The 26,051-nt window shown below is 44.1% G+C and overlaps 1 protein-coding gene across 1 annotated transcript; it reads right to left on the reverse strand.

Moving 5' to 3' along the window:
- Positions 1-2,479: 2,479 nt before the first annotated feature.
- Positions 2,480-26,035, reverse strand: KIAA0408 (KIAA0408 ortholog). The gene is made up of 6 exons (XM_077910818.1): positions 25,896-26,035; positions 17,107-17,345; positions 12,773-13,135; positions 12,604-12,683; positions 9,622-10,765; positions 2,480-6,048 (listed from the first exon to the last, which is right to left on the reverse strand). The coding sequence occupies exons 2-6, from the start codon at positions 17,239-17,241 to the stop codon at positions 5,875-5,877; spliced, it is 1,896 nt and encodes a 631-aa protein (XP_077766944.1). The 5' UTR covers positions 17,242-17,345; positions 25,896-26,035; the 3' UTR covers positions 2,480-5,874.
- Positions 26,036-26,051: the final 16 nt, after the last annotated feature.

The following is a 26,051-nucleotide window of genomic DNA, read 5'->3' on the forward strand; positions in this document are numbered from 1 at the left end:
CCATTAATGTGTCCTTTGCTTGCTATCCAAGTCTCCTCGGCTCCCAACTTCGGGGAAGATTTGGTGTGCTGGTGAAGACCTCTCTGTTCCTATTCCCAGTGGAAATGTCCTGCCCTACCTCTAGCTGCATCTCTTAACCTTCCCACACGTTGGTCCCCAGGACAAGGCTTCTTGGTCTAGTATCTTGCTTTTGACAATTTCCTTCCCTGGTCACTCCATTCCTACCCTGGCCCTGGCCTCAGCTTCGGGCCTTAGCTGCCTTCTGAAGAATCTCCTTGAAGATGACCACTTGCCAGAATCCTGAGCATGGTGTACCTTGGAGTCTTTGATGTTGGGCTCTCCCCAGGCCCCATTTACTCAGGAAAACCTAGTGCTTGCTTTGGATGAGCTGAGTAAGTCATGAATTCATGTAGTTTTGGCTCCCTGGGCTATGCCAACTCCAGCTTCCTTTTTAAAAAGGTGATGTACTTAGCTCCTTTCTCCTTGCCTGGCATCTCTTTGGAAGAGTCTTTATTCCCAATAATTTATCTCCTGAATTTTCACATATAGAGACCATTGCTCCCTTTTACTCTAACATGTGACTTGTTTTAAAAAAATATTTGTAAAAGGTTCTCTGGCGTTCACTGGACATTAACTATTTCACTCCAGATATCATTAATTCAGAGAGTTTTAAAACTGGGTTAATTATAACAAAATTTTGTGCAAATATTAAATATATAAATATATATATAATTCAGGTTAGATGATTTAGCATTATTTTGAGGCTGAACATTATATAGAAAAAAAAATCTGCAGATCCCAAACAGCTGGATTGAATTTGTTTAATGATTTTTATAAAATTACATAAGTAAATAATTTAATTGGAGAAAAAAGCCTCAAAAAGAAATTGGCAGATACAACTTGTTTTGGAGAAAGATTATAAGTTGGAAATAACTGCAAGCTCCAAGGGAAATGTTCTGGTTTATTCTGGAGTACATTTAAGCCATATAGTGTGGAGATTTCCTGTAATTCTTTTGAAGGGTGAGGAGATAAGGATTCATTTGGTACTACAGATGAGGATTGCTTCGGGTACTTATTAGTTTACCTTCAACATTTTGGCCCATGTAGAGATTTTATACAATATCAGAGCATAGGCATCAAAAAATGAAAAATACTTTGATAAAGTGAGCCCTCTTCATGACTTCTTTAATAGTATCTTTTGAAACCACTGAAACCATAGAATTCATGAATGATGAACTTTGGGTAAGGAGATGGAAAGGCAAAAATAGCCTAATTGTTGTGCATAACATGTACGTGAAAAAGAACTGTTCACTCTTTGCTTCCTCTTCCATTTTTTTTTTTTTTTTGAAAAGAGCCTGAATTACCAGGAGTCTGAAGAACCACCTATTTATTTCTCAGTATTATCTTTTTTTTTTTTTATTTCTCAGTATTATCTTGAGAAATATTTACTATCTTGGTTATTTAATTTTTCCATTTGCAATTAGAAATCACAAAGGCTGCCTTGAAGTTTGTTGGAAGAAGTAAACAAGTCAAAGAACCTAAGTGTGCTTTGCAAGCCATCAGGTCATAGATGCGCGTAGGTATAGAGGGAAGCAGGACTCTGGTGTGGGAGCCCACGTGGGGTCCATCCTTATGATCTTGGCAGTCATACAGAGTTCTCTGAGTTTCAAGTTTTTTCCCCTTACCATGAGATTGTTCTGTATGACATTTGTGGTCCTTCCTATTCAAGACTCTTCCCTCATTTCTACATACCATCATAGCTTCATATAAGAAGAATCTTTTTTCAGAATTTGCCAGTCATGCATGTTGGAATCAAAAGGTCACTGCAATATGTTTCAGATTTTAAGTGTTTTGGTCTTTTTTCCCATTGGAACTAAAATTATTCTTTATGATAAGAAAAATTCCTATAGTAGAAAATGTTGAGTAGACACTTGCCTGAAAGCTGCCCCCCCCCACTTTTGTTTATTTGGGGTTTTATTGTTTTAATTTTTTTACTTTATGAAGCCCATTTTTTGAAAGAGCTTATTCTGGACTATATTAAACAAAGAAGTCCTAGCTGTACATTCCAATAAAGATACTTGCTACTTAAGAAGAAACATGCAGAATTTGAAGCAAAGTAATACTATAATAGAAATCTGAATCTACCTAACATAATTAAGCTAATGTCACATATAAAGGCAAATTTCAGAAGAGTAACCTTTTTTTCAAACACAAATTAATCAGATTCAATAAGCAGTTTAAATGGGCAGAGTGGTTATCACAGCGTGAGGAGCTGTTTGGGGTGATGTGGGGCCAGGTGCAGGAATTCATGCAGGCTTGGCTTTTAGATTTTATTACCTAGAGCTATTTTAGGAGAAGCCAGGTCGAACTGTGGACATATTTGATTTTAGACTTTATAAAACTTTCAGCTTTACTGGAGACCACTATAGAAAAGGAGGAAAATCAAAATGTTCTCAATGTACACACATGCCACAGCAGGTGTTTCCACACCTATTTTATTTGACAACTTCCAATCACTGAAGGAGATTTTAATATCAAGTAGTTGTTCATCAGCAAATGTGCCTAAAAATAATTTTAAAAATCTCTGTAGGGAAGCAGATTGTCTTTTTTTAGATCCAGATGTTTTCTCAGGATGACAGGAAATCTGGCTAAATCCTCTCTGTAATAGGTAAATCATGCATGATAATATCTAACCATCTTCACTATGTAAAAACAAATGAAAGTTAAGGTTCATTTTTATAAATGAATTATGCAAACATAACTTCTATTTTTATATTTGGCTTTGGTGATAAGGCAACATAGAGAACTCGTGCAAGGGTTGTGTGCGCACACACACAAGCACACACGCACACACACACACATGCACAAAAACTCAAGCACTTTTTCTGCCTTGTTCTTATTCCTTTCTGAGATCAGACCCCTCACTTGATATTAGAGTTTTCCCCCAAAAAGTCTGCTCAGCAAAACTTCTATTAATACAAGTGTTTCTAATCAAATATTTCTGAAACGTTTACAAATGTCTTGAATCCAGCAATGACGGCAAAATGAAGGGTGTGTGGTTGGGAAGAAAATGCCCATCCAAAGTAGAAAAACTACCAGTTAAAAATCACAATACATAAAAAAATATTTTTGAAGGATAATTTCCATTTACCTGATAGGTTTTTCCATAAAAAATTATAAAATACTTTAAAAGAGAAAACAGAATATTTCAATAATCTTTGTTTTAGTTTTTTCATCTTTACAATCAAGGAGTTGGACTAGATACTGTTTTTTTTTTCCAACTCTAATAGTCTATGATTTTAGTCAACATAGGAAGATGTTAAAATGTGTCCCACTGCTTCATTCAAATAGTAATAGAAAAGGTGACTTAAAATTGTATGCCCGATAATATAACCCTTTTATTTTACAGGTAACAAAAGCAAGTCCCAGGGAAGTAACATGACTACCCAGTGGTACCCATCTATTTGGGCATCTATTGATTTCACTGCTTCCAAATATCTCTAACCATCAAATATTTTGCTTTCTTTTTGTTGTTGCTGTTGTTACTATTTAATTAAAGGCTCCAGATCCCCCTTTGCACTCCTGGAAATTCTGCTTTAGTAATTATGGGATGAGGTCAGGAATCTAATTTTTTAAAAAGAGATTCTCAATATTTTGACTTGTAGTTAAAGGTAGGAACCACAGAGCCACAGCAGACTACCTGCAATACAGTGATGGAGGGGAGCAGGTCTCTGTTGCCCAATTCTTGGGCAGTCTCTCTAATATAACATAGCAGCACCTCCCAGTGGGCCCATCACTGCATGCCACAGCCTACCACTTCCCTGGGTCCCCCCTCGTCCCTTCTAGATGCAAAGCATGTAAGTGCCATCTCTTGGTGTCTAGGTTACTTTTCTCTGATAGGTTTCCTATGGACAAGAATATTCCTGAAAGAAACAAGAATGAAAAGAGTGGATCTAAACACCATAGAAATAGAAACAATTACACGAGAATATTATGAAAAACTAGATGTCAACAAATTGGACAACGTAGAAGAAAGGGATAAATTCCAAGAAACATATAACCTACCAAGCCTGAAACAGGAAGAAATGGGAAATTTGAACAGACCAATTACCAGCAAAGAAATTGAATCAGTAACCAGAAAACTCCCAACAAACAGAAGTCCAGGATCAGATGACTTCACAGGGAAATTCTACCAAACATGTAAAGAAGAGTTTATACTCATTCTTCTCAAACTATTTCAAAAGAGAGTGCATCTATAGCCCCTTCTTATCATCTGCTCGCTCCAACCTCATATTCTAGAAGTTTAATTAATCTCAATTCCTACAAACTCTCCTTATTGGAAAGTACGAATATGTCCATCACCATGCAACAGTCTTGAGTCTTTTAAGGCAGTCTGGGATTTGGAAATTATTTACTTTACCTCAAGTCATGATGTATAATGGAATAACTTCTCTTAATTGTTAGGATGTATCATAAGAAGGTCTTTGAATATATAGGTTACAAGACTTTAACCTTTCCAGCAATAAAAGAAAAGCTCAAATAGAATTTATATCTAATAACAAAGTTGGTTTTACAGAGAGATGGTGGAGAGCAAAACTGCTTCTAAGATCTTCCGCGTGGAATTCCAAGCACTTCAACATTCATACTTCCTTCAGTTCTCAACATAGATATTAAGTGTTTACTGTATGCGAATTGTGGCCAAAATACACATTTCTGTTCCTCATGCTACTCATGGATGCCAACGTTTAGTTTAAGGCTTTTCTTTTTTTTTTTTTTTTTATGTAGCACACTAGAGGAAATATAATTCGGCTCTCAATGAAATACATTCCTAATCTTCCTCGTTTAATAAAAAAGTGAATTTTTTACCTACTAATTTTAGGGGAAAGTTAAAAGAAAAAGCAAATGACTTACCTCTAAATATGACTTCAAATAACTAAAAGCTATATAATTGAACAAAAAGTAGAATTCAACATAGCTGAATTTCTTTTCATATCCTCCGGAAGGGTTATCTGTTACTGAAGTTGACAAAGTAAGTTGATTTTTAAGTCCTGTTGCTTCTAAGGCAGTCAAGTGATATGGCTCTGGGGATCAAATACACAGTTAAAGCCATAACAGACTACCGAATGATATACAAAAAATTTTGTGAACATTTCACGTTTGCTTTAGAAGCCTGATCTATTAAACCTGTGACAATTTTATTTATTTAAGAGAGTAAACAAGGAGACCAATGGTATTAGTCCATCCTTACAGCAGTTAAGAAACTATTTATGAGTTGTATTTAGAAATCTACCAAATGTTATTAACGTGTATAATTCTTATTTTTCAATGTAGTTGGGGCCAAGAAAGTGGTTAGTTAATATATGTACCTCAAATGCCTTAAGTGGATACCTATTAAAAGGTATACAAAATATAAATAGTACTGTATATTTTCAAAAATTTTAAATAAACAGAAAGATACATAGGTATACATGTTATAATTTCAAAGTCAACACTAGCACATAACGTTTTTCTTATCTAAATACATACTAGGATACTTCCTATTTCAACACATGCATCTACAAACACTTGGCCATGCACATAACCTTGCTTTCTGCCACTTGCAAGAAAGTTAGAATATACATTATAGTACAGTTTCAACTTAAATCATATTGGCAAATTAATGAGGATGGCATTAAAAAATTCTGATCTAAGAACTCAAAATACGGGAAGGTAATTATTCCATAGATTAAAAACACTGAAGACTGATGGGAAGTTAAGATTTAAATTGTCCCAGTGATCTCGAAAGACAGAGAAGAGACAGGATTGGCTGTAAACACTCGGAATGCTCTGTTTGGCGATTAGGACTTTCGTCCTCTAGCAATCCAGGCCAGAGACTCAGACCATCGATGCTGCTGATCGTAGAGAGATGGTATAGCTGGGGGCAGTTCTCCGCAAGGCAGGGGGTGCTGATGGAGATCTGGAGGCCCATCTGGATGGGAGACGGCGATTTGCTGGTCTAGCAGGTCGGGAAAATCCTTTTCCATGTGAAGATTTCACTGCCACGGATTCCTAAGAGACAAAGGAAGACACCTGTCTCACTATACAAGCACCAACGATGGGCTTCACGTATTATGGATCCCAACTACAGGGTTAACGTGTTAGCATATTTACAAGCAAATAAAAGCATGGATAACTGAAGAAGGTAATTGTCTAATGTTTGTGGCCTTGAATCAAAAGCAACTCACTCTAATAAGGAATATTGCACTTGATAATCTTGTAGATCTTTTCACTACCAAATTTTAATACAACTGATCTTTTTTCCTTTTTTTTTTTTTTTTTTTTTTTTTACAACTGATCTCTTGTTACAACTAACTATAAGTTCAGGATTCAAAGTTTATGTTAGATAACTGGCGATGGAACTATAGATGTTTCTTAGTGGGATATTAGGATGTTTTAGCGTTATTAAAAACAAAAATATAACAATTTATGGGCAAAACCATGCTCCTTTATGTCAAGCTATTGGCACTTTCAGAGGTCATTAGCAAAGGGCACACAGATCACCAAATGATTGATCTGATGCTATCTTTTTTCCCCATCAAGAACTACTATTTCTCAAAAGTTTCAAAATTATCATTGAAATATTTAAAAATATAACTTCAATAAAAACAACTGTAAAAAAATATATAAAATAAAATGATATCTGAAAAAATAAAAATAAAAATATAACTTCGTTGTAATTGCAAATAGAGAATTCTTATCTATATTGGGCATCATCAGATGATTTAAAACCTTTTCCTTCCTGTCACTTACTTTTCTTTCATTTCTTTCTTTCTATTTTACTGGGAAAAAAATATTCTTAGACTCTTGCAATAAAAAAAAAAAATAAAAAGTTTCCATGACATGTTTTATACAACTATTATTATTGCCCTTCTTTACAAAGCCTGTGCTCTTTCATCTGAGATGGGTAGTGAGGGTGGCCTCTATCTCTATGACAATAACCTGCAATTTCTTTTTCTCTCTTTGGAATCTATTTTTTTTTAGGTTTGCTCCCAGAGCATGGTGGGGGAGAGGATGAAGAACCATTCGTAAGAATCTATAATAGAAGACCCCTCCTAAACCTCCAAACAAAGCAAAAATGTAGCTCATGAATATTTAGCTGGTTATTTTATACATGTTTCCACTTGCCATCTGAAGCTATAGGGCCTCCTAAGTATTCATGGACTCAACTAAAATACAGAAAAATACAAAACCAGGGTAATTATTTGTACCCTGTGCAAAAAGGCAAAGTTTCTAGTGAAATGGATAAAACTGGTATTTTTATGCGGTTTGAAAGCCACGATATTTTTTTTACATCAGAAGGAGGCAACCCGCACAGCTTAAAACTATGCTGCATACACACTGCATTTTGCAACAGTAGGATTTTTCGACGTATTAGTTAATTGTGATAATATGTCACCATGCAACGTTTTGTAAATTATGCATTAAAAGGGATCATTGGGTGGTTCTTTATTGCAAACATCAATCTCTTCGACATCTTTTTCTCCTATAACAAATGAAGATTGTATTCTTTTGCAAACAGACCAGACCAAAAAAAGAACAACAAAAAATGAATACTTACTTTTGGGGAGGGCAATTTTCAGGCTAAGAATTCACACAAGAATGGCCTTAAAAAATTTTAAGCTATAATATCATTTTATTCCCATGTGCTGCCTTTCTGCTCCACAAATAAGAGAACTTTATGAGGCATTATTTTATGATGTGTTAGACCTACAGTCACATATGTGTGACTAATCCCCACGAGAAAGAACACGAATCAGATGCCAGGAATGACTGAACCAATCGTAGCCAACAACTGAAAAGTGCAAGAAGTTATTTTTAAGGTTTCCAACACTCTTTAAAAACAGGGCAGCCAGGGTGGTTCAGGGGTTTAGCGCCGCCTACAGCCCAGGGCCTGACCCTGGAGACCTGGGATCAAGTCCCACGTCTGGCTCCCTGCATGGGGCCTGCTTCTCCCTCTGCCTGTGTCTCTGCCTCTCTCTCTGTGTCTTTCATGGATAAATAAATAAAATCTTAAAATAATAAAAGTATAAGCACCAAAAGAATAGGATGCTATAGACCAATAACGCTCATTTGGAATGGTTTTTTGTTTGTTTGGAACATTTTCTTCCAGAGAGAAACTTACAACAGACATCTGACCTGGAAGTTCCCGAGTCCATTTATTTACATCGTCCCATTTCAGAATCCTTAAAAAAGTTATCATGTCCTATTCCCAGTCTTAAAAGAAGACTTTAAGAATTTGATGGTGATTTTAAGAATTGATGGGGTGTTAGAGTCCTAAGGTCTATACTTAATCACAAATAAAGGGTCAAGAAGTTAAGAACGTCTGGAGGGCGCTGGGCTGGCCCCTGGGCGGCGGCCGGCAGTTCCGAGGGCTTTGGGCAGGTGCTCCTCATCCCCCTGGCCGGCGGCCCGCGGGGCTGGCCTGGGCCCGAGCACCTGCTGCACCCGAGGCAGCCCCGCCCTGGGAATCCCCACCCCAGGCATTCCCCCCCACCCCGGGCATCCCCGCCCCAGGCACCGCCCCCCCCCAGGCATCCCCGCCGAGGCATCCCCGCAGCTTCCCCCGCCCCAGGCATCCCCGCCCCCCCCCCAGGTATTCCCCCCTGGGCATCCCCGCACCCGGCACCCCCCACCCCGTCCGCATCCCCACCCCCCACCCCCCCCCCCCCCCCGGCATCCTCGCCCCCCCAGCCCCCCAGGCATCCCCGCCAAGGCATCCTCTCCCCGGGCATCCCCCTCCCCCGGCATCCCCACCCTGGGCATCCCCGCCCCAGGCATTCCCCCCCTGAGGCATTCCCCCCCTGGGCATCCCCGCACCCGGCACCGCCCCTCCGCCCGCATCCCGGCTCCAAGCATCCCCGCACCCGTCATCCCCGTTCCTCCAGGCATCCCTGCCCGGGCAACCCACCAATCCCCCACCCCCACCCCCGGGATCCCCGACCCCCCAGGCATCCCCGCCCCGGGCATCCCCCCCAGGGATCCTCGCGTCCCCACCCCCGCATCCCCCGCATCCCTGTCCCCCGCCTCCCCGTCCGTCTGAGGCATCCCCGCCCCTGGCATCTACATCCCGCCCCCGCCCCTCATCCTGCCCCGCACCCCCGCCCCGGGCACCCCCCCCCCATCCGCATCCGCACCCCGGGCATCCCCGCCCCGGGCATCACCCTCGCCAGGCATCCCCGCTCCCCCAGGCATCTCCGCCTGAGCATCCTACCCCCGGGCATCCCCCTCCCCCTCCCCGGGCATTCCCGCCCTGGGCATCCCCGCACTTGGCATCCTCCCCCCCCACCCCCACCCCCGGCATCCCTCTCCCCCCCCCCCCCCGGGCATTCCCGCCCCAGGCATCCCTCCCCCCGCATCCCCGCCCCAGGCATCCCCCTCCACATCCCCGCATCCCCGGCCCAGGCATCCCCCCCCACATCCCCGCATCCCCGGCCCAGGCAACCCCTCCACATCCCCGCATCCCCGGCCCAGGCATCCCCCCCACATCCCCGCATCCCCGGCCCAGGCATCTCCCCCCACCGGCCCCTCCCCCCCCGCCCCCCGCATCCCCGGCCCCCGCCCTACCGTGGTCCCGCCCCTGACCTCAGTGCCGCCTGCGGCCCACCGGCCCGTGGGGTGGCCTCCGTCTCCCTCCGTCTCCTCCCGGAGGCCCTGGGGACCCGGCGAGGCGGCCGGAGCGGCAGCCCCGTGGCCTCGGAGCAGCCTTTCCACGACGCCGTAGTTGGAGCGGGGGTCGGCGGAGCGCGGGCGGCCGGCCAGGCTGCGGGGCCCCCAGGCGCGCGGGAGCAGCGGGCGGCGGGGGCCGGGGCCGGGGCCGGGGCGGGGGACGGGGCGGTCGGGCACCTGCGCCCCGGGCACGGGCCCCTGGGCACCGGCGGGCCGACCCCCGGACGCCTCGTCACCCCCCGCGGCCCCCGGGGCGGTGTGTCCGGGCCCCCCGGGGGGTGGCCGGTGGCTCGGCGGGGGCTGCGCTGCCCGGCAGTTCCGATCCGTTCTAAACACGATTCGGTTAAATTCATCGGTCTTGGCGGCCAGCTTCTCATTCCTGGTGGTCCTGAAGCCACAGCGGAGACCCCGAAGCGGGCCACTGGCCTCGGTGGCCGCGGAGCCAAGGTCGTCGGGGCGAGAGGCGGCCGGGCCACCTGGGGCCAGCGCCTCCCAGCTCTCGGGACAGCAGGATGCAGAGGGACCATTCTGTGCGGCGACCCCACCGCCACCACGCCGGCCGCCCAGCCCAACACGGTCCTCACATGCAGGCTTGTCCTCTATCTTGGCTTTGGGTGCCAGAGAAGGAAACACGATGTCACCTTGCAGGGCCTGCCCTTCATTTGCTCCCAGCCCAGGCGCCGCCCGGGGCCTCCGAAGGATGTCAGGACCACGGCCCCTTCCACCGTGACCCTCCGGGGCCACCAGGCTGCTGCGGCCTAAACCTCCCTTCAGACTCCCAGGAGCTCGTTCTGCACAGGAGCTGGGAAAGTTTCGGGATGTGCTTCTCGGAGGAGGAAGCGGTGGAGCTTCATTTCTCTGCAGATCAGTCGTACCCAGGTCACCCTTTTTCCTAGCCCCGCTCGGGGGTACATCGGTGCAGCTTAGATTCTTTCCGTGTTCCTGCGTTTGCTTTTCCGAGTTGATTGGAAGAATGCCCTGGCCATCGCTGATCATGTGGTCTCCGCGAGGCATGTTCGTTACACGTGGCATTTCCTGCAGGAAAGAATCTGACTTCATCCTAAACAATTATAAAACACGGTATATTAGCGATCGTTTTATTTAGGACGAGTTCTCAAAAGAAACCACGCTTAGGCAATGAACTTCTGCTATAAGAACAGGACTCCCAACTTCCTCCAACAGCATTTTCATGTAACTTCTCTAAGTCAAAACCTCCAAGTCCTTTTTTACTGTAGGATAAAGCCTACCTCTCAGTGTGGCACTCACAGCTCACCTGCTCTGACCCAAACTCTCTTTCCCTGATGTTCCCAAATGGGCTCTTACACTCAGACCGGACAGCGCAGTCTCCTGGGTGTCTGCTACTGGCATTCTCATTTCCACAGCTTCTCTCCTACCATTTCCTTACCTCTGCTCTACCCACCGAATTCCTATTCGTTATGTCATGTGAGCTCCAGTTCCTTCCCTTGAATTTGAAATGACATCCTAAGCTAAGAAGCACAACAGAAATCCAAATAAAAGTTCACTGAAACATGTGGTAGCAAACGGAACGTGTCATTTGGGCTTGAGACAAGAGTAAGAATTTTTTTGGGTAAGTAAAGGGCATAGAGGCAAAGTGAGCCACAGTAAAGATAGTGTGGCTCTGCGAGGAATAGTAGGGCCTTTGGTAGGGCCTGATCGCAAAGCAGAGTGGGGAGGATGAAAGAGACAGGAGGTTAAATTGGAACGTATTTGAATTACGTGCTAAATAAAGGTCTTCATTTTTTTTTTCCTAAAGTTTATGGAGTAGCGAGGAGAAAGAACATTACACCAGGTGCGATTTGTAAAAGAAAATTGGTCTTTCCTAAGCTCGATAAAAAAAAAAAAACAACCTAAATAAAGTAGCAATATAAATTCCCAAGTTAAAGTTAATTGATCATATGGATATTGGATACGTATAAATCCTCTTTATAGGTTTTCAACTTGCAAAATGTTACGAGACAGGGTACAATCAAGTGCAGATAAATAATAACACAGAATGGTAGGCAAAAGCAAAATGGGTAGGTAGAGGGCAAAATTATGCACACAATATGGTTGAATAAAAATATCTATTGTAAGTCATTATAAAAACCCTTTCTGAGCTTTCTAAGAGCCAAAGACAAATAAGGTACACACTGCTGCTATTCCCAAGAGGAACACACTTCCTCACTAGGAGATAAATGTTGATCCTAGAACCATCCACCTTTACTTACCTTGCAGAGAATTCCAATTTATTTTTTAATAAATTTTTGGTGAATTTGATAAATTTTTGGTGAAAACTTACTTTTATAATTATAGAGGTGCTTCTAAACTGAAACAGAGTTTTTCAGATTTCATTGTATATGTGTGTATTTACATATTTACGTATTTACAGTATATTGTTCTGACAATTACGTACGCCTCCATTATATATATACATAGTAAATACAGAGAAATAAGAGACGTTTAGGTATAAAAAACTTCAGTAGACCATCTCTATTTTTTTTCAGTAGACCATCTCTAATTAAAACTCCACACTGTCCAATCTTAAGATATATTTAACTTATTAGCCCAGCTGTGCACTCTTCCACTGGCCAAACACTCACAGTGAGAAGGAGGTACGTAAGAAGCTACTGGACAGTGTACCTTAACCAAACACCAAGAGAGCACAGTATTCTTAATAGTCAAGTCATGGAGAGAATGAGAAGATTTGGTTTAAGAATTAGTAAACAGAGAAAAACTCAATTAAAGCCTTTATCTCTTGTCTAAGATAACAGATTTTTAATGACTCATCGTTAATTCGCACTAACAAAGTGTAACGAGGAGGCAGTTTGGATTCATTCACTGAAAACAATATTTTTCTTGACTTTCTGATATAAAAGAATCATAGATGTACCAGCCCACCTTCTGTGGTTAGACCGCTTTCGGATTTCCTCTTGAAAGCTGCATAATTCTTCACTAACTTTGGCAAGTTCTTCAAGAGCCTTTATATATATAAGCAATAGCGGGTTAGCACTTGGAAATGTAAATATTTCTTTAGAAACAGTTCTAGGCCAACCACAATCTTACTTACCGAGTTGAGGGCCCCAGAACTGCTCCTGCTCTCTTCCCCGGAAGTCCTCAGACCAGGGCAGACCTCACATTCTTTTTGGTTATCTGTGGCCAAAGGATCCGTAAACACAACTTTTGATTTTTTGGTTGCTTTTTGTTCCTTGCACATTTGATTTCCTTCACAGGGTAAGCTGTGCTCTGTTTTATTTTCTCTTTCCAGACCATCCCTGTGATTCATCCGTGTAAATTCACATCGTCCTGAATTGGGGTAGTTTGGAGGAGATCCCACCACTTGATCTTGAATCACTTTCTCACGATCGTGACTGAGGATCTTAGCATGTTCATTCATGTTGATTTTCCTCCGAAGCTTTACTTCATGGCAAAGCTGCAAAGAAAATGAAGAGAAAGCTTTTTCTCCCCCTTAATGTACTTCGTCAATATTTTTTATACTAAACACGCTATTTTGAGTTCTCTTTGCCACATCATGATATACTAACTACCCTGGGGTATTGATGCTCATGCCTCTGAGTAGCGTTCTAAAATCTGATCGGCCAGAAAAACTCTGATGAACCATAAGGACTACTTCTAGTAGGTCAAAGTATGGATGGTAATTTCTTTTTTTTTTTTAATTTTTATTTATTTATGATAGTCACACAGAAAGAGAGAAAGAGAGGCAGAGACATAGGCAGAGGGAGAAGCAGGCTCCATGCACCGGGAGCCTGACATGGGATTCGATTCTGGGTCTCCAGGATCGCGCCCTGGGCCAAAGGGCAGGCGCTAAACCGCTGTGCCACCCAGGGATCCCCTGGATGGTAATTTCTATGTCTCTGTGCAGGAATCAAACTCATTCAGAAATAAGATAAGCCTGCACCTATATAAAACATGTCGTGATGATGCAGAAGCACTGTTGGAAAATTGGAACGTCCTGAAACAATTGCTGGTCATGCTCTCTAACAGCTTTCAGAGAAAAGTAAGAATTTAACTAATATTAGTAAGAATTTAACTAATATTAAAGTCATGTTTTAAAAGTCTACGATTGCACCGGCATGCCAACGCTCAAGTGTGTAAATAGTTGACAGTATCATGCAGCACACCAGTTCATTCCATTCCGAGGGGAGGTTGTGCAATCAAAGGATGTTTCCTTTGGAAGTTATGTTGGTGTTACTGACGTATTGCCGGGTATTGCTGAGATTTTTTTTTTTTTTTTTTTAGGAAAAGATTTTTCAGTTTTTCAAAAAAGATTTCTCATCCTGATTAAAACAAACGTGACCCTGTCCTATGTGATACCAGAACTCTAAGGCTTCAATCATCTGTGTTAAAGTGGATCTCAAATTATTTCTTGATGAGAGTTTAGTTTAACCTGCTGGCGCTCACACAACGCACCCCTAGAGGAAGCCAGTGGCCTTTTCTCTTTAGGCTTGAGTTGTGGGAAAGCGTGGCATATTTCAAAGGAGCCTGTCGGCTAACTATTAAAGCAAATAACTACAGCCACAACCTATATCTACACCACATCTATTATTCAAAGAGTAGGATAACAGATTTATTGCTGTTCAGTATTTACCCAAATCTGGGAGAAGCACTATACATAGTTGGTGCCTGAATATAAATATAAATAAATATACTGTATATATTTATTCCCATAGATGCTTACACATCTAACATTGCATGATCGCAGGATTGCATCAAATTATAGCCATGGATCCATTGTTTTGGCTCTCATAAAATTACTTATCCTGAGCTATTGTGAGCATTCTGGTTTGGGCTGACCTTGGGAGATTCTCTAAGGAGCAACTCTCAAAAGTCCATCTTAAATCTAAGGGTGCTTATGGTGACATTGTCCTCTTTTTGAGGCGTGATGGGTGAAAACAAAATTGCTTCATTTTCAAAATCGGGGACAAAAGTGCTATTCCTGGGAAACAGGTTTGCCTTTGTCTTCTGAATATTGAGAAATATGCATCTGCTGATTTTCACGGTCGTTCCTGGAAAGACAGACTTGCTACATGCAATTCTCATAAGATCCTTCCTCCTGTCTTCATCTCACCTTCGTTGTTGTTGTTGTTTTATTTTGAAATACTTCACCTTATGTAAAATTTTATATACCATCTTAAATTCTCTGGGAGATTTAAGTGAGGTATGGATAAGCAAATAATATAATGCTATTGATGGAAAACAGATTTATTTTGTATAAGAAACTGTGTTACTTCATACCTAGCACTTGTCAGTGGTTATCATTTGAACAAAGGTGACAAGCAGAAAAGACTGCAATGTGATAAAAAAAAAATTGCTAGAAACCTAAGAACTCTAGGGTTTCTATCCAGATTACTCCAGGTTTCAAATAATCCAAGTACGTACATCTAGGTTTCACAATAGCAAATGCAATGATTGTGGATGGTGGCTGAGCGAAGGATCATTAGCATCTTAACACTTGACACTGGATCTCCCTGGAAGATACCACTTGGAGTCAAGTTACACGCACACCTGCGGGAATCTATAATTCCCTAGTACACGGCTTACTAATCTGTGTCTGAGTCCATATACAGGCCTTAGCGATATATATTAGGCAAATACAGTCTATTCTGCTTGCAGCATTTTATAATTTTTTGTGCGTTGGTGTTTAATTTCAGTTGGAAAAAAATGTCTTGATTCTCTGTGACATGGGAGGGTACTTTCCTCCTGTTTTTTTCAAATTCTCCTACCCTCGTTTGTAGCCTATTAGACAGGCGTGTTAGAAGTACGTTCTTATAGGCTACAAAGCTGTGAGGAGAAAAGAGCTATGTACTCGGATGATAAGAGGAGCACGAGGCCAGTGTTCAGGAATTACGGAGCATCATCTATGGGTATTCTGGGGAAGCACCTTATCCAGACACACTCCCAGGGCTGGAGGGAGCTGTATATTACTAGAGACCTAGAAAGCACCGTGGCTACTATTCAAGATGAGGAAAAAAATCTTACAGCCCTCTACCTCCCTGATGCAGAAAGGAAGAGCACTTCTACAAACTACCATCCTATGTTTAAGATACGTTTAATGCCTGCGAATCGAAAAGGCGGATATTTACCATAGATAGAATCTACGGGGTTGTCAGCATAGCTATTTGACAACACAGGATTTAAGCAGCAGATTATTTTAGCCACATGGCTTAAACAATTGGTCAGACTAATCCTGACTCCTTTAATTTTTTTGGCTCGGATGCCAGAATTATCTGGCCTTCCAAACCTTTGGGAACCAATGACCCCTGAGCTTTGGATTCTGACTTGACATAGATATCTCCCTGTTAATCCCCCCTTAGTCTGTAGGTGAAGGAGTTACATGAGTAAGCAAAACACATTTCCAAACCAGAGAGGTACGAGCAGGGGATTCTCATACACTACATGCCTGCCTCCTCAGCTCCGTAACATGGAACAGTTTAACAGTTACTCTTTTTAAATTTTTCCTTGCAGTGTGCCAATTGACATTTTGTTCACAACCGATTACACGGCTGTTAATAAGAAAAATATTTGCACTATAAACACATAAAGCACCAGCTTTGATTGTCTGTGAAAAAAGGCCAAGGAGTCTGTTTAAAGAATCACTTTGGCAATGTGCACAAACCATGTCCCAACATGAATGTCACTGGAGGCAAGCAAGATAAATATAAATAATTTTCAGTTGAAACCAGCTCAAAGATACATCAACGTGAATACTTCAAGAAAATATTCCAGGGCTGAGGGATGGTTAATGGAGACAAAATGACTATTTGTATCAGAGCCCTGGCACATTGTTTTTCATAACCCCTTTCCTAACAAATGCGCCAATAAATGTGGCACATTTTGCCAGAATAAATATCATGTCCACCACCATTCTGATATACGACACTCCTTTTGATTGCACCGAGTGATCTAATACGTAATTTCCTTTAGTAGACATGATTCATAAATCATCTCAGGAAAAGATCTGTATTTTAATGCCCAGTTGTAATTTTGCTAATATACGTCCCACCGGTTATGTTTTTCTTACATTTTCCTCTTGGGCCTCGTGCTTGAAGCTCATGCAAAATACGTTCCCCACTTTTGATACCAAGGCACTTTAGTCAAAACATGATAAACTGATACATTTTAGAAGGACATTTTAAGTTCTTCATTTTCATACCGGGCTATCAAAAAAAAAAAAAAAAAAAAAAAAAAAAAAAAAAAAGCCTACTCCCTTCAATACCCCTGGATAAGGTTCTGCTATTTTTGGTCTAGCGAATGTCATTGAGACATGCCTTCCTGAGGCAGAACGAGGAAAACAGAAATGGTTTCCAATACAAGACAAATTTCAAATGGAATTTTCATTCTGAGCTTTAAGTGTCAATGTAGTCAAAACAAATCAATCTGTACCTCCTCTATCTTCTTCTGCATGATTTTCCATTGACTCTCCCATTCCTTCCTTTCGTTGTCAAACTGGTCCAGCAGTTCCATCTTTTCCTTGTGCCAGTCGGTCTCTGTGTTCTCCCACTGCTTATGCAGGGCCATGGCAACCGTGTGAGTGTTACTGAAGGGGTATTTCTGCTTGTCTCTGCCTTCTTAACTGTTTCTTGGAAGCTTGGAGTTGGTTTATTTGAAGCGGTCTCACTTGCCTTTAAAATAAAGCCTAATATAAACATAACAAGGAAGAGTTCCAAATCCATTTGCTTTTTGGAAGCATGCTATCATTTTGTTAAGAGCCATCGACATACACAAACGACGGGAAAACCGTACTTAAGAGTAGAGAGGAGATGATGAAGAGTCTGCTTACGAGGAACGAACACAGTTGGGACACCTGGGTGGCTCAGTCCATTAAGCCACTGACTTGGGATCTCTGCTCGGGTCTTGATCTCAGGGTCATGAGTTCAAGCCATGCATTGGGCTCCGTGTTGGGCTCGGAGCCTACTCAATTAATTTAAACAAACAAACAGAAGAACTAACATAGTCAAAAAGTAAGTATGGCCCAAATGGGTTTTCCCCCCTTGCTCAAATGGGTTTTTTGCCCTTTCTGAAATCAGACAGCAATATCATAGCTGAATGCATATGTGAGATGTAACTGAGCATTCGTTTAACCAACTACCTCCTCTAAAGATGGACTACCTAAGAGTGACTATCTAAGGGTGGAAGTATGAAATTCAACTGTATGGTTGGATCTGCACAACCGTGGTGGATTCTGCTGCAACAGGATTACTCCTGTTTTGATGCAATGAGATTATATGTGTCTGCGACTTAAGGTCGTGAAGCAGTGCTGGGCGGCAGTCTCCATTTTATGTTCAGAGTTTCAAGCCCAAGCCAGATGTGATTACTGTATTAGTCAGACCCCTGAGCTGGGGGTCAGTCTGGGACTGATGTATCAGCAAAAAACCAAACTCACTCATAAAAATAGTTTCATCATTTTAGTTCATCAAGTAAAATATAAAAGCAGTAAAGCCATCCTGGGAGCCACATGCTAAAATTCACTCATTCTCTTTTTCTTTTCATGGACCATATATCAGAATATGCTGCTGAGGCTACTGAATACAGAGCACTGAAGACGGTTTGTTCAGTTTGCAAGGATACCCTTGATTACATTAAGCAAGGATGGAAATAATTAGATTTCTAGCATTTAGCGTATGTGTATTTAGGGTCTGAAGATGCAGTTTATTTATTCAATATTTATTTTTTATCTAGAGGGCCCATGTGCAGTGGGTGTGAGGAGGGGGGCAGAGAGAGAGAGAGAGAGAGAATCTTAAGCAGCTCCATACACAGCACGGAGCCCAACATGGGGCTCAATCTCACGACCCTGAGATGGTGACCTGAGCCAAAATCCAGAGCCTGATGCTTGACCGACTGAGCCATGCAGACGCCCCTGAAGATGCAACTTAAAATACGAGATTGGTAACTCTGTTATAAACCTAAAATTTCTGAGATTTACTTTCTTTACATTAAAATGAAGGCTACTTATAGGATAGTTACAAAGTTTAAATGACATACCGTATGCAAAATTGTTTGAGAAACTTAAACATTTTCCCTTGTTTTTTTCCTTTAAAAAATCTCGATCTGGCTTCTACTAAAAATATATTTTTAAAAGATTTTATTCATCCATTTGACAGAGAGGGAGAAGCTGGCTCCCAACTGAGCAGGGAGCCCGATGCGGGACTTGATCCCAGGACCCCAGGATCACGACCTGAGCCAAAGGCAGATGCTTAACCAACTGAGCCACCCAGCTGTCCTCAAAAATAATTTTTATTAAGGTCATATGGGGCATCTGGCTAGCTAGGTCAGTGGAGTGTGTGACTCTTGATCTTGGGGTCGTGAGTTCAAGCTCCACCTTAGGCATAAAGCCTACTTCAAAAAATTAAAAAGGGGAAAAAAAAAAAAAGAAAGACCACTATTTTTTAATGAGTGGGAAAGAATATTTGAAACGTTTGAATCATCATCTAAGATAATCATGGGTACTGGAAGTCTAGCTCTTGGGTTTTCTAGGCCATGATCGAAATGTGTTAATTCACCATGTGGCGGCTAATGCTCATTAGGAGCCCAGCACCCCCAGAGTCAATAGTTCCTGACCGGGTGGGTGCTGCTGCTGCGGATGACGCCCACACAAGCATGTAGCGGCAGAGGATGGCTGGACGTTTCGTGTCCCAAATATAAGACACACATTGAAGACTAATCTTATTTTTATCAGATTGTTCTGAACACGCATATCCAAGTGATAAACTGTTCCAAACACATTTTTGGAGCCACGATCTATCAATGAATCTATCAGTGAATTATCAGAGATTAATAAGGATGGAAAAATGTTAGTGCCATCTGCAGGGTTCCACCTTCCAAAGCAGGCTGAAAACACTGGGATCTACAGTTATTCGTCTCTTACACAATCTGCTACAGACCCTCCAGGCGTTCTTACCCACAACTTTGACACTCAGCACTCCGACTGGACTGACTCAGTCAAGAAAAGAAGTAATCTCAGATTTGAGAAGTCAGCATGTCTCATCTTATCCACTCAGCCATGCTCGTTTTCTAATCTCATTTCTCACCTTCCCTGTCATCCTCCCAACCTTTTGCTCCCGTCCACACCAGTGAGCCGGCGACCAGGCACCACACACGCACCTGCCACAGCCAGAGCCAGTTGCCTAAAATAAGTACATCGATGAAGACCTAACAAAATGAAGATAGTCAAGAATATACACAATTTTGTTCGTCTTGGTGAGTGTCCTTAATCTTGATTACCTAGTAATCGTTAAGTTCATCTGATAAACTATTCACAGGAAATGCAGACCATGCTTGTTTTTGCACTGGCAGACTGCTTTGAGGCTGCATGTAATGAACTGTGAGCGGATACTATCCTGCTTCCTAACAGGTTCCTAACCCTGGGACTTCTTAGGAAGAGCGGAGTGCTTTAAGACCTCCAGAGGTAGTTGCGAAGGTAACCAAGGAAAGCGTGGAAAGGGAACAGACTCCCTGGAAAGGAGGTGTTACGACAGTTCATGTTTCAGAACTAAGCATCAGAAATATTCAGAAATCATCATAGAGTTTCTCCTATAGTTAATGTAGCAAAGGGCTCCAATTTTCCTTTCTATTGCTAAATCCTCTTGAACCACTTCCAGAGTAGGGCTAAACGGGGTAAAAGGTGGCAGATTCTTCCTTTTTATTTTGTTTTGTTTTATTGTTATTTTCGAATGTACCTGAAGATCATCCAGGAAAATTCTCACTGAGGCTTGCACCCTGTAACCTTACTGTACACGAACCCAGGTAATGCTCCCAAAAGTGGACAAAATCCCCAACTTAACTGCAAAGAGCCAAACTCATCACTTACTATGGGTCGGAGCCAATCTACAGAGCTTCCCCTTTCCAGGCCAGAGCACTGTCTAGTGCCAGGAAATGTAACGGTCACGGATCAAAAACAAGCCTTTGAAAGAAAATTCCTATAGAGCAGTATCTGTGCCAATTTTGGGGGGAGGATTTATGTTGCCTTCCTGGCGTCTAAGTCGTGTCATAAATGTCAAACACAATATGATTGAATTTATTGCTTTCTCCTCCAAAAATAAAATGGGGCCCATAGAGTAGCAGTGAGGATTACATGAACAAAAAAGAAAGAATGCTTAATAAAAGTGCCCCACATGGTTTTGAATCATTGTCAGTGCTCAGTAAACGCCTGTTACTTGGTTTCTTCCTTCTGTCCTTCCCTCTTTTTCTTTTCTTCCCTCCCCACCCTCCTTCCTTGCCTTCATTTATCCTTCTTTATGTTTTCATTCTCTGGAATAAAACGGATGATTTTCATCTTTTTTTTTTTAATTAGAAGATGAACAGAAGCAGATCTAATTTTGCAAACTCCCATATTTTCAACGACTTTCTTCTGCCCTCGGTATTTTTCAAGTATTTTAAGAATCCATGGCAAGCTGAACATTTAGGAATTTTTTTTTTTTTATTGTTAATGAAAATTTGAATAGACAAATCTTACATAGAACTGCTTTCCTTGGGATCCCTGGGTGGCTCAGCAGTTTAGCGCCTGCCTTTGGCCCAGGGCGTGATCCTGGAGTCCCGGGATCGAGTCCCGCATCGGGCTGCCGCCGGCATGGAGTCTGCTTCTCCCTCTGCCTGTGTCTCTGCCTCTCTCTCTCTCTCCCTCTATGTCTATCATGAATAAATAAAATCTTTAAAAAATAAAAAAAAAGAACTGCTTTCCTTATAAATCTCCTTAAATAGTTAAAAAAAAAATCCAACTAATGGGGCAACTTTGTAGGGACACTTTGTAGGGACGTTATGTTCTATAATGGGAGGTCATGGGGTGAAGTGGTTCAGCAGATTCTGAAACTCAGTTTCGGTGCTCTCTACGGAGACAAACACAAAAGTTCTCTTTCTTCCTAGTTGTCACTCTTTTTCGCCCACGGATATTGGCATCTATGTGGGAGAGAAGGAAGGGTTTCTGCTAACTGGATCCCTCCCTGTGTTTCTAACTCTGTATCATTTCACTTCATGCAGAGTTTCATTCAGAATACAAATTTGTTACAGCAAATGTAAGAGTTGAGGGAATCGCATCACTTTGTCATGCACGTGCTTCCTTCGCCAACGCTGAGGTGGCATTACATAATCCATGGAACCTGCTTCCCCTTCCCCGAGGCCAAGGCCGGGGGTTGTGAGTGGGCAGCAGAAGCATGGTGATGGGAGGGAGACAGTCCCGCTCACCTTGTGCCCTGCAAGCAAGCAGCATTGAACACAACCCAGGAGTCTCCCAGTAAATCATTTTAATTTCCCAAATTAGCCTCAGTTTGGTCACAGTTAACACCTCATTGTCTGAGGAGTGCTCCATTCTTCCGACACTTTGGTCCTTACCATCTTCACCACCATCTCCCCCCTCTCACCCCAACTGGAGACTGGACTTTAGCCAGACAGAGGAAACCGGGCTACGGGACCTGACTCTACGGCTACTTCCCTCCTCTGAGATTTCTGTTTTCAGTATTCGTTTCTTGCTCTCCTGTTTCCTTTTTCGAAACCTACTACGTTTCATATAATCAAAGATTTGTCATTTGTAGGAGCTTGCAAAGGGCTGTGGGGAGGCTACGCACAGTAGGTACCGTCGTCCATTGCACGATTCCTGGGAGAGTCACTGGCCCCAGGGATGCACTGCTTGTCTTTAACTTTGAGGGATTAGGAACAGCCGTCGGTGAGGCCCCGCTGGCCTCCGAGACTGTAGCTCTACGGGCTGTTACAAACCACCGGCATCATTTCAGCTAATCAAAGACCTTATTCCTCCCCTATCGTTTCATTAGCAGGTGCATCGTGCAAAGACAGCCACGGTCTGATTTCGTGCAGGGCCGAAAGGAACACTGTTGTCATGGCTATTTCTCGCAGTTTCACCCCGTCCTCATGTTCCAAAAGGGCCAAAGCAGTGACACCACTACATGCAATTCTGAAGAAATCCTTTTTGCCTGCCTTATCTGATTATCTTCTCTCCTTCCTTGTTTTTCACCCATTAGACACTCAAACTAGAAAACATCCAAGATAAAAAAGAAAGAAAGAAAAAAAGCAAGCAAGCAAGCAAGCTTCCAAAGTACAGGCGCACTGGTTTTACTTCTCTTAACTTAGAAAAGACCGCCTCTGGAAGAAACTTTTGGCTTGGCCAAATAAGCACCTAAAATTAATCACCTGGAACAACAAAGGGTGCCCCGGTAAGGTCCCTGCTCACCGCAGATCGCCGGCTGCGAACGGCGCGCGCTTCCACTCATGCTACAGGAGCACTGGTCCTAAGCGAGCGAGCCGTCGTCTTGAATGGACCCCACTTATTTTTCACTGTAATTTCCAAACACCAGCCCTCTCAAGGGTCGCGACCTTCACTCTGCAAACCTGACAAGCCTTCATTCCGATGAATACACAGCAGCACTGACAAATGCGTTCAGTGAAATCCCGCAGCAGGCCGAGTGCTGCTCAAAGTACTGGAAACAGGGTCTGAGAAATGCAGTTGCGGAAGGCGGGGTCCCTAGGGGCCAGAGCGGGGGGGAGGGGGGGCCCCTCGGGGGGGGGCCCTCCCGGCAGCCCGGGCCTTCCTTGCCCTGAGGGCAGTAGGACCTGCTCCCACCCCGCTGCCCAGGACCCGGCCAGCTCAGCCAGGGGCCCCCGGGGGCCCCTCCACCTGCGCATCCCCCCTCGTTCAGAAGCGGCCCCTCTGTCCTTTGCCGCCGGGACCCCCTTGATTTCAAACTGCTAGAAAGACACATACCTTTTTTTTTTTTTTTTTTTTTTTTTGCGCTCTGGGGAGAAATCCCACGGATGCTCCACCACTGGCCAATCGAACGATGGAAGGACGGCCAGTTTGTTGGGGTTTTTTGTTTTTGTTTTTTCCCTTGGAAAGGCAAAAGTCTCAGCTCGGTGGATCCCGCTTCTTTGCCAGAACCGGGGAGGCCAGGCCCGGCCCGGCATCCGACAGAGCGCTGCCCGCGGGCCCTGCGGAGCCCTCGCCCTTTGCAGAGCCCGGAGCTGCTCAGCTCGGTGTCAGGGCAGCAGCTGCGACTCCCTGACGTCAGCTGCTTGGAGGCGGCCTTCGGGCCACGCTGCCAACCGGAGCTCTGTAACTTTAGAGCCGCTCACCCTCTGCGTAAACAACTCCAGGCCCAGGACATTTTTAGCTTTTATCGTGGAGCCCAGTATTTTCAAACTTGCCAAAAGAGCTGCTGTTAATATCACAAAATGACAATGGCCAATTTTAGATTTTCTTGGGAAAAGTCAGCTCATTTTTTTACAGGCGACGACTCTCTCCTTGCTATCCGCCCCCAAGGTCCTCCTTTGGGCTGGAGTGGTGCGTGCCCCTCGGGGCCTCGAGGAGCTGGGCGTCTGCACGCAGCTCGGCCCCGTGGGCAGCAGCCCCCAAACACGTGTGAAGGCGGGTCACACTTGTGGTCTTCGAGTAAAGCAGAAGCGGGACGTCAAGGCCAACCACCTCCTCCCTGTGTCTTTGTGACCACTTGCTGTCAGAGTGAGGCCTTTCTGCCGGACGAAATCAGATACTGATTATGGGAGGGGGGAACCGAACCCCAAACAATGAGACACCCACGTGCTTGCCTGCTTCCAGTCCTGGTACTGCAGCCCAAGTACACGGTGGAGGCGGGGGGTCCCCAAGACCACGGCCAAAGCGACCTACCTGGAGATGCTGGGACAGATGCCGCCCCAGCAACATTTCCAGGTTGTGCATGAACTTGCACACGCGTGCTTGGTTGGACTGAGTTCAAGGGCGCATCGAAAGCAATTTTGTGCGTATTTCAGCAAATAAGCCAGTTAAAGGCTCAAGTGCTGAGGTCTTGCCCTGCAGACTGAAGCATTTTCTGGGTGATCATTAAAAAGCATGGCATATTCCCTTTCGCATTACCGGTTGCCTGCTTCGGGGGGGGGGGTAGTTCGCGGGGAGCTCCAAACTTACCCACGGTGGCCGGCGGCTCTAGCACACGCACCAGTGGGACGGAGCACGCTGCCTGGTTGGAGCTCAGCATCGCGATCTCCAAAGCAGGAGCCACACAACAGCTGCCGCAGTAGCAGGGTCACCCGTGGCCACCGTGCTCTGCACAGCCCTGTGCTACGGACCCGGAACACACCTTTCCCCGGGCTCACCCTCACCACAAGTGAACCTGGAGGGCGCATTCACCCAGTCTTCCTGATGAGCAGGCACCACCCTGCCTGGTTCCAGGAAGATGCCCGTGTGGCCTAGCGGGGCTTGGAACCCGTCCCTCTAACCGGAGGCCGGGGGGCGTTTGTCCCAGCGATCGTCTGGGTTTCAACTGTACAGCCCCACTCATCGGTGTGAACTTCTGAGTGTGTTTCTTCTGTAAACGGACAATCATATTGGAACCCAATATGGTTGTGCTAAGAGTACGAGGGGATACGTCTAGTGCCGGGCACACGCCAGACGTTGGCTCATTTCTGCTCTGTCCTTATTGGCACAGGAGGAAAACCCTGGGGGTGGGGGAAGGATTGGCCCCAAAGCACCGACACAGAGTTGCCCGCTGACATTCTCCCCCTACACTCTCTCCCACTCCAAGCCTCTCACTTTCCAGGTGTCTTTTTGTAAATAAGATTATGACTGTGTTCTAAAGTCTATGTGGACTTCAGATCGTATGTGGCTAAGCCAGGGGAGACCTGGTGTGGGCCTCTCCTATCGTTTCCCTCCGTCGCATCCGTTCCAACGCCCATGCTCACGGCGTCCTCGTAATTCTCGATCGCAGGTGCATCAGCCGAGTCTCGTCATGGTAAAGCCCCCCCGGAATCACACAGAACCGAAAGCTCGGAGAAGACTTTGACGAGAGCTGCACCCCTCTACCTACCACTTATTCCAGTTCTTACCAACCCTTTTTGTTGAATGATTTTTATATGTATTAGCTTGGTTTCCACGCTCTGTCATATACCCAGGAGATGAAAGCCTAAGAAGGCAATCAATATTCAGCGCAGGTGCTTTTGGGTCTTTCCACCAAAAACTTGTAAGAAGGGGATCCCTGGGTGGCTCAGCGGTTTAATGCCTGCCTTTGGCCCAGGGTGTGATCCTGGGGTCCCAGGATCGAGTCCCACGTCGGGCTCCCTGCATGGAGCCTGCTTCTCCCTCTGCCTGTGTCTCTGCCCCTCTCTCTTTCATGAATAAATAAATAAAATACTAAAAAAAATAAAAAATAAAAACTTTTAAGAAAACCGTAAGTCCCTACCGTTCTGTACATAAGCAGGCAGACGCTGGAGTCACCAGCCCTTCAGTGACACGCAGAGATCTTGAAGCGCCCGACAGTTTCGAGCAGGTGTCACGGTGGCTGAAAACCTTACGGCAAGAAATGCAAATGTGTGGTATAATCCAGATTACTTTTAAG

Source organism: Canis aureus, chromosome 1 (genome assembly GCF_053574225.1).
Source record: "Canis aureus isolate CA01 chromosome 1, VMU_Caureus_v.1.0, whole genome shotgun sequence".
Taxonomy (NCBI): domain Eukaryota; kingdom Metazoa; phylum Chordata; class Mammalia; order Carnivora; family Canidae; genus Canis; species Canis aureus.